Below are 9704 nucleotides of genomic sequence, written 5' to 3'. Positions count from 1 at the left end.
AACTTGAACAGTATTTCAACCAAATACTGTAGTACTAATTGTGTTAAATTTTCTTTTTTCCTTTTTTGGAATCTACGTAACAGCAGAGAAATGCAACTATGCTGGACTCTGTTATCATGATGGTATGTTTTACAGCAAAGACGTCAGTGCATTCTATCTCAAAAACTGAGGTCAAAAGTGAGCTAAACTGGCATGGGACAAAATTTACTCATTCCGTAAATCCCCTACACCTAGGTGTTACTCTCAACCACACACCCTCCTTTGGAGCCCACATTGAGAAAACTAAACCCAAGGTTCGCATATGACACGACATTCTTGGCAAGCTTGTTACATCAAAGTAGGGTGCAGACCCCTCCACTCTTCGATCATCACCACTGACACTTTGCTACTCCATTCCTGAATATGCCTGTGCAGTGTGGGCAGAATCCCTTTCATGGAAGAAGCTAGAACCTGTATTTACCACTGCCTGCCTCTATATTACAGGATGCCTTAAGCCTACTCATGTCAACAGCCTCTACATCCTCACAGGTATTGCTCCTCCTGATATATGTGAGGAAGTTGCTAGTACAGTAGCACACACAAAGCCTTGCACAGATCCAGGACATCCGCTATATGATATAACATCAACCTGAATCAACTGAAGTCGCACCGTTAAACCGCTGACATTGTCACCCAAATAGACAAGGGTTCAGTTATTGAAAACAAGAGTAGAGAACGGCCTGTGCACACCGACTCCTACCAGTCGATCACCTACCCGATGCAGATCAACCCTGGACTTTATGGCACTGCCATAATGGATTCCACACTCAAGTTGGCCAGTCTGGAGATGCAATGATCAAGTGGGTCTTCATCAGTGGCCCCAATACCAGTGACTGTGGTAGAGAGCCTCAAAATATGAAGTATCTCCTGCCATGCCACCTGTTTGAGCATGAATGATCTTCATGTGACTTGGTGGAGTGCAATGATCGAGCAATCACGTGCATGGATATGGCAGGAAGCAGTGTATGGACACGGCAAAAAGATGTGATTTTTTACGTATAAAAAATCACTGTAATAACAGAAGAGGACCTACTTGGGAAAAGCTCCCCTCCTCTTCACCCAAGGGATTGTTTTCAAACCTCTGATCATGACCTAAAGTAGCAGAGACACTAACTGCTGTGAAGGAGCTCTCTGGAAGTTTATATCTTCACTTTTATCAGGAGGCAGGACCAGAACCTGGAATTCCTTCATGCTACTTCGTCCTTTGCTCATTATCCGCAGAGAAGAATAGAGCTGATGATTTCATATCCTGCTTCCGTCTTTGCCTTTATCCATTGTGCCTCTTATACGCTTTGTGCTACCATGCTTTCTTGATTAGCATCTTTTCTAAATACTCATTGACTTTGCAGTGCCCAAAAGAAGCAAGTTAGGAATAATAATAAAAAAAATTCCCCCCCCAAGTTATTCCTGCCTGCTGGGTTTCTTAGTGAGTTCTATATTCTCTTTATCTGTTTTTTACATTGTAAACTGTTTGAGGAGGGGACTTTCGTTACTATTGTATGCCAGGTGCTCAGCTGGTGTAAACTGGGGTAGCTGCTAATCTGGCCGTGTCTGTTACAAATCCAAGCACCTCAGTGGTTAACAAATAAATAGTAATGGTTCCCTTGAAATGCCGGGTTGATTACAGTTGTAACATTTTGAACCAGAATATGGTAGCAAGAAATGTCACTCTTAGGAGGAAAAAAGCAACTAAAATGCACTGGAGTGAGACGGAACATTTACTACAGTTCATTTTACATGGGGTTCCAATCTAAGCATGTTTACTGAGCGGATTATATTGTATATTAATATGTCTCTGTTTCAGCCTTGTGAGAGTAAAAACAGAAACTACATTTACTTAATGCAGAAAATTTATCAAACTTAATACTATCTTACAAAAAGTTTACCTGTTGCATAGGTTTCAGTAGCTTCTCAGAAATATCTGAGATTCAAATGTCTACTTAGTAGTACAATTTTTCCATGATTTTGGTCAGTGATGGCATTTCCCAGTGTAGTGATGTCATTTGTAGATAGACATTTAATAAGATTCTTGAACTCCAGTCCTGCAGAATGTTCCCAAATAGTTTATTGCAATCCTCCAAAGAGACCGTGTTGCTGCTTTTTAAAAGCGGAGTGTAAATTGACTGGTATATTTCTTTTGTGTTTCAGATGGAGCAATTATCAGATGAAGAACTTGATCATGGTGCAGAAGAAGATAGTGATAAGGAAGACCAAGATCTGGACAAGATGTTTGGACAATGGCTTGGGGAGCTGGACAAACTCACACAGGTCAGGGACGCTTTTGAATACAAGGGTCAAATATTTCCATAAGTAATTGGCACCAATGTTACATATTAATTTTTAATGTCTCAATATGTTCTTAGAGTATGTGTCAACATGAATCCCACTATAGGGAGCACATGCACCTCATGTGCATGAGATTGGAGTCTTTTGAAAAGTGGTGTCTGTTGGGTCTGCACATGTGCTCTGAGTCTCTTTATGCTCCTGTGTAAGGGCATAAAGGGCAGAGTGGCTGCAACCCACCCTTAGTTCTCTTACTATCCGCTGCAGCAAGACTGCACCTAGTGAGTGTCCAACCCTTTATTCTACTTACAGACTTTGAAACTGGTTGTTCAACCAGCTGTGTGGAGAAATCTTCATATTGGCATTCCGAACAGAAGAAGCAACCCATTCACTCAAGGGCCACGCTGTGGCCCCTGGGAATCTACACACTGGCCGCCTCTAGGAAACCACAAAAGTACCAGCAGAGGCAGAGGACACTGACCTATTTTCAGAGTCCACAGCTGGAGTTACCCACAAAGAAAGAGATCCAGGGGATGCTTCTCTCTCCCTTTAGGCAACCCAGATCCCTCTCAGAGATGGCAGATTTGATAGCTCATGTGACTCTTGAGACTCCCAATCTGGAGCCTGCCCTCACCTTCGGGAAGCCCTTTCCACCAGGCCTGGGCAGCTTTTCACAGCCAACAAATGTGCATAAGGGCCCAAGACTACCCTATACATTTCCACTCCTTAAACACTACCCACCTCCCTTCCCTATCCCTTTTCAGGGACTCTCCTCATGAGAGCCTGTTACAGACAGAAGTGGCCTTGTTACTTCATCGAGGAGCCATAGAAGAGGTAAATGTGGAGAACAGGGAAGGAGGCTTCTTCTGTTCCAATTATTTCCTTATCCCGAAGAAAAAAGGGGATCTTTGTCCTATCCTAGACCTGACAAGACTGAACAAATACATCATGCTGCTTCAGATTCAGAATGGTGGTAATGGTTGCCTTCATCATCCTATCTCCTCAGACTCAAGACTGGTGTGTGCCTCTGAACTTGTAGGATGCATACTTCCATATCGCCATCCACCCGGCTACAGGAAGTACCTAAGATTCACAATGGGGCCCAATCATTATCATTCAGAGTCTCCACAAAGTACCTAGAGGTAGTAGCGACACATCTCAGAAGGAAGGTCATTCATGTTTACCCTTACCTGGACAATTGGCTGAACAAGGGCAGATCTCACCAGGAAACTGCAGCACGTTTGTAATATGCCCTCTCCCTGTTCTCTCGGCTAGGCCTTCTGGTGAACTCCAAAAAAATAGGTTCTTATCCCATCACAGCTAATAGAGTTCATAGGAGCCGTGATCAACTTCTGGTTAGTGAGAGCGTACCTTCCCAAAGTCAGGGTTCTTGTTGATGCAGTCACTATTAATTCAGATAGACTCAAACCCAGCTACCATGGGCCAAGGATGTCTGGGACTGCTGGGCTATATGTCATTGTGCACATTCCTGACTTTGCTTGCCAGACTTCACCTGAGGCCTCTTCAACTCTAGCTCAGGTCGGTCTATACTCCAGATAAACACCAAATGAGCAAGAAGGTGGTGGTTACACTTCACATCATTGCAGAAGCGAAGTGGTGGAACCCAAAAACATGCGTGGAGGGCTACCATTCTCTTCTGCCTCCCCAACAATGATTTTAATCACAGATCAGGGATAAGTAGGGGTGCCCACCTGGACCATCAACAAATGCAAGGCACGTCAGTGTCCTGGGGCTCAGAGCCATCATGTTAGCCTGCACATCCTTCCTACCCGTTCGTCAAAGCTCCACAGTGCAGCTCTTGACAAACAATAAGTCTGCAATGAACTATGTAAACAAAGAAGTACACACTCTTCTCCCTGTCTATAGGCAATCAAGCTCTGGATATGGTGCTACCAACAGCAGTTAATTCTGCTAGCTCTTCACCTCCCAGGAGTCAGCAACACTCTGGCAAATGTCTGAGGAGACTGTTACCACTCACGAGTGGTCACTGTGGAGATCCATCATGGATGAGATGTTCCTTCATTGGGGACCCTGTGATACTTGTTTGCCACCAATGTCAGGTGCCAGAACTTTTGTTTCAGAGGAGGTATGAGCTTGAACTTGTTACCAAATGCCTTCCTTCTGTAGTGGTCCCAAAGCCTTCTCAATGCCTTTCCACTGGTTTCCTCTGATCTTTACGATAGTATCCAAAATAAAACAAGACAAAGCAATGATCATTCTCATGACTGCCTACTGGCAGAGGCAGTTTGGTTGACAGGCCTTCTACAAATGTTCAGTCATCTGCCTGTCCAGCTCTCAGGTTGCTTGGATCTGATCTCACAGCACCCCTGCCAGATACTCTGTGACTCAGTCACTACTTGCATGGCTTTGGGCTGACTGAAAACTGCAGACAGAGACTGCTCCCTCGGGGTCCAAGAGTTCCTGATACAGAGCAAGACAACATTGACCAGAAAGACTTACTCATCTAAATAGAAGAGGGTTTCGGTATGGGCAGCCAAATATGGTCTGGACTCAGTCCAGGCATTGTTACTGAAGATCCTGTACTACTTAAAACAAGCTGGTATTTTGTTCACCTCTATCCAGGTCCACCTCACAGCAATTTCATCTTGCCATCTGCCTGTATGGTTGTGCTCAGTCTTTTATGTGCTGTTCTACATATTTTATAAATGATCTGAAAAAGGGGGTAAACAGTGAGGTGGCAATGTTTTCAGATGCTACTAAATTACACATGATAGTTAAGTCCAAAACTGACTGTGAAGAGTTACAAAGGGATCTCACAAAACTGGGTGACTGGACAACAAAATAGAAGATGAAATTCATCTTTGATAGTACAAAGTAATGCACGTTGGAAAAAATAATCCCAACTGTACATACAAAATGATGTTGTCTAAATTAGCTGTTACCACTCAAGAAGGAGATCCTGGAGTCATCCTGGGTAGTTCTCTGAAAATGTGCAGCGGCAGTCAAAAAAAAGCTAACAATGTTAGGAACCATTAGGAAAGTGAGAGATAAGATGATGGAAAATGTCATCATGCCACAATGTAAATCTATGGTATGCCCACACCTTGAGTAGTGTGTGCAGTTCTGGTAACCCCATCTCAAAATTAGAATTGGAAAAGGTACAGAGAAGGGCAACAAAAATGATTCGGGATATGGTATAGCTTCCATATGAGGAGAGATTAAAAAGGCTGGAACTGTTCATCTTAGAAAAGAGACGACTAAAGGGGATTATGACAAAGGTTTATAAAATCATGAATGTGTGGAGAAAGTGAATAGAGAAGTGTTTTTTCCCCTTCACATAACACAAGAACCAGGGGTCATGAATGAAATTAATAGGCAGTAGGTTTAAAACAAACAAAAGGAAGTACTTCTTCACAAAACACACAGTCAACCTGTGGAACTCTTTGCTGGGGATGTTGTGAAGGCCAAAAGTATAATTGGGTTTAAAAAAGAATTAGAAATGTTCATGGAGGATAGGTCCACCAGTGGCTATTAACCAAGATGGAGAGGGACACATCCGCATGCTCCAGATGTCCCTAAACCTCTGACTGCAAGAAACTGGGTCTGGAGGACAGGAGATGGATCATTTAGTAGTTTTTCTGTTCTGTTTATTTCCTCTGAAGTATATGGTACTGGCTACTCTCAGAAGGGAGGATACCGGGCTAGATGGGCCATTGGTCTGATCCAATATGGCCACTCTTATGTTCTTATTTTCTCACTAGACGGGAATTGAAGTTTCTCAGAGGACTATTTCATGCTTTCCCATCAGTCAGAGATCATACTCCTGCCTGAAATCTCAACATAGTCCTCCTCAGATTGTTGGAGTCCAGTTTGAACCTCTTTTGGAATGCTTCTTGCATCACTTCCCTCTGAAGATGGTCTTTCTAGTGACTATCACTTCAACCAGAAGAGTGAATGAGGTTCAGGTGTCTGTCAGAAGATCCCTGTATAACATTTCATAGGGGTAACGTGATACTAAAGACTTTGCATGAAATCCATCCCCAGAGTGGTCTCGTAATTTAATCTAAACCAGTCAACCAATCCTGTCTTCTTCCCAAAACCACACCCTGTACTGGAAGATAAGAAGTTGCATGCATACTAACTGTGTCCAAGACTTTATTACATTGACAGGACCAAACCATTCCGACTGTCTTCCTATCTATTTCTGGCTATAGCTTGGCACTCTAAAAGTCAGGCCATCTCTTCAGAAAAGAACAAAATGGATAACAGAGTATTATTGTGTTGCCGGCTGGCTGGTGCTCCTCTCCCACTGAACATTAAGGCCTATACCAACCAGATCTCGAGCAGCATCTTCCACTTACTTTAAGAATATGCCGATATCAGAAATCTACAAAGGAGCATCGCAGAGTAACCTATTGACCTCTTAAACATCACTCTTTGACTTAGCGGTCAAGTCTGAGGCCAAGTTTGGGAAAGCATTTCTTCAATCACTGTTTGACTAATTTAGCTGAAACCCTTCTATCTCATGATCCCCAGGGGACACTGCTTACCAGTAACCTACAGTGGGATCCACACTGACACATACTCGAACTTTTACTTACCCTGTGGTAACTGGGTTCGTTCTTGTTAGTTGGACCCTGTGACCTGCCCTCTGTCCCTGCATTTTGGAGTTTTCAACTATCATAGACTTCAGAGTGGGAGGGAACCACGAGAAGGTCTCAGCTGCTCTGCCTTTAATGCCCTCACATTGGAGCATGAGGCAGCTCAGGGTACATGCAAGGCCCCGATGGATATTGCTATTTTAAAGACACTGATCTCATGTGTATGAGGCACGTGCGTACCTACAATGGGATTCACACTGACTACAACATCTGAAGGAACCACACTTACTGTAGGGTAAGTAACTGTTCTTTCTGTGGAAATGGCACCCGTCCTTTAATATCTTTTTAGTTAGTGGGGATAATATTTTTATGGATAGATATAAGATATTAAATAGAATAATTTCAGGTTGTATATTACATCATTTTGTTTAAGGAACAATTTTTCTTAATTCTCAGCCTATGGATAAAGAGCCATGAAAAATCTTCATTCCTAGATGAACAGAAAACTATCTGAGTGGCAAATTTATTTCACAATCTTGTGTTTACAAATCTAAGTTATGTTAACTAGATAGGAACCTTTTGCAAAGCCATTGGCCCATTAATAATTGTATGCCTCAACATAGACATTTGCAAGAGGAGGAGTTTCAAAACAGATTTTTAGCCTTCAATCCCCGTAACTCACTTCAGCTTCATAATGCACCATTAACTTCATAATGTACACACAACCTCTTGGAATTTATTGGCGTATTATTAATGGTCAAAAATTACATTTACTGACAGTTAAGTTTGCATCAGGACCTACCCCACCCAGGCAAAATCTCAAAATTCTGGAAATAAATAGTTAAGGAAAAAGTGTCCTGTGTTTTTTGCCACCTTCATATTGCTCACAGTGCTGTTGCCAATACATTCCATCGCTTTATAAGGTTTTCACTTCCATCTCCCACAGGCACTGAAAAGTAATATGTATCTCAGCTTCATCAGACTTGTGCTCTCATGCAAAACCTTAAGTGACCTCATACAGTCTTATATCTATATCAACAGATTGGCATATCTGACTGTCACACAGTCCATTTACTTGAAAAGTTATTGTCCCTTAACGTGGCTGAGGTCACAGTTAAGATTTGGCATGAGCATAATTAGAGCTTGCAAGAAATCCAGAGTATCTCCCTGCACAGATTCCTAGTGCATTCATTGTTCTATTCCAGCTGGACTATTGGAGCAATGGAAAAACAGGTCTGTCTTCTCTGAATTTTTCTTTCCCAGGTTCACTGGATGTTTATTGGACCGCAAAGTAAGATTTTTTTCCAGATGGAAATTTTTTTTTAAACTTTATGGTGCCCAGGAGATGTTTTGAATTCACTGTGCCCTCCGTAACCCCTCCCCTCCCCACCATAAAAGTGTTACAAAATGTAGTCTTAAACCCTGTAGCACTTGCAGTCAATACCTTATACCATTTAGCACTAATGCATTTTGCATTAGTGGTTAGCATCAGGACATCCTGCTTTCTAGTGCCAGGGTGTTAAGGAGTATCTTATTTTGTGTTTTGGTTCCATTCAAGATTTTCTCTTGGTTTGCTATAGCCAACCAGCATTTTTAGCAGTCTTATAAAACTCACCAATTCACCTTCCAAAGGCTTAGGTGAGAACTTGTTCTGCTCCTGTCACTAGAACCTATCTATATAAATGTTCATGGGACACAAAGTAATTTGATAACTCTTGATTTCTGTACTATGCATAATGTATGTACTCCTGACCAAAACTTTTTAATAAGCAAATGAGACTTTATCAAGAGGTCTAAACTATAGGCCAGAGACTATGGGTTCAGTCTGAGGAATTAAGCCTCCCCTACTCTTCTTAGTTTCCATATTGGTCCTCATCACCCACAAATAACTCCAGTTCCTACCTTTACTGATAGTCATAACTGTATCCAGTAGCAGCAGTGTGTAAACTCACATGATTCTTGACAGTTTTACTGTTGCCTATTAGGTTCTAAATAGGCACATTTTCACTCAGGTGCTGCTTGGGAAATCTCTGGATAAAAGTAGAGGCACTAGAGCCATCTGTTTGCAGCCTGAGGAAGACAGTGGTACATCACTGATTTACATTGTTTACATTTGGATGGTTGTCTTCCCAGTTATAAGGAATAGCAATGATTTTTTTTCTAAACTTAAATCTGCAGAAATTGATGATTTAAGGTGCCCACATTCACCTTTATCACTTGGATTTTTCAAGTGCAATTGAGGGCAAAGACTGAAACAAAATGTGGGGAGGATGTCTGACAGAATTAATGGTGTTGGGTGAGGAGGGAAAAAGATGTATATCATGCAGTTCAAAAATGAGTTGAAAGAAGATAAGAAAGAAACAGAGAAATAAAATTCTTATTTCTGTGAGGTTCAACTGCCAAACTAATTAACAATGCTACATGGCTACCTTGGAAGCTGAAAAGCATTCAGGAATTAAATCTCCCTTCCCTAGAGTTTGGGAATCTCTTTCCTTTAGCTCCTACCCCACCTCTGGATCCCAAAACAAAAATTAAAATACTACCTCTGGTAGTAGATAAAACTTACTTCTTCCTATGAAACTTCGCTTTTAGGAGACGTGGGCCTGTCTACATGGGAGATTTTTAAAAAAAAATTTATACCAGTATACAGATGTGACGTTCCCCTGGTGTTCTCTGGACCGGTGATCTGCCAGGCCACTCCAATCCATGACTCTGGGAGCCAGCCTTACCCTGCTCTGCTGTGAGAACCCTCACTCCTGGGCTGTTCATGCTCAGTCTCTAGCATGTAAACTGTTCCTT

At 42.1% G+C, this 9704-nt stretch overlaps 1 protein-coding gene across 2 annotated transcripts in view; it reads left to right on the top strand.

The window, feature by feature from the left end:
• The first annotated feature begins 2187 nt into the window (after nt 1-2187).
• Nucleotides 2188-9704, top strand: part of RAPH1 (Ras association (RalGDS/AF-6) and pleckstrin homology domains 1) — an 89033-nt gene continuing 81516 nt past the window's right edge. For both annotated transcript variants that reach the window (XM_065413713.1, XM_065413712.1), the window contains exon 1: nt 2188-2307. In XM_065413713.1, coding sequence (XP_065269785.1) covers nt 2188-2307 — 120 coding nt within the window. The remainder of the gene's footprint in view (nt 2308-9704) is intronic.

This window comes from Emys orbicularis, chromosome 11, assembly GCF_028017835.1.
Source record: "Emys orbicularis isolate rEmyOrb1 chromosome 11, rEmyOrb1.hap1, whole genome shotgun sequence".
NCBI lineage: Eukaryota > Metazoa > Chordata > Testudines > Emydidae > Emys > Emys orbicularis.
This window is presented reverse-complemented; position numbering and strand designations above follow the sequence as displayed.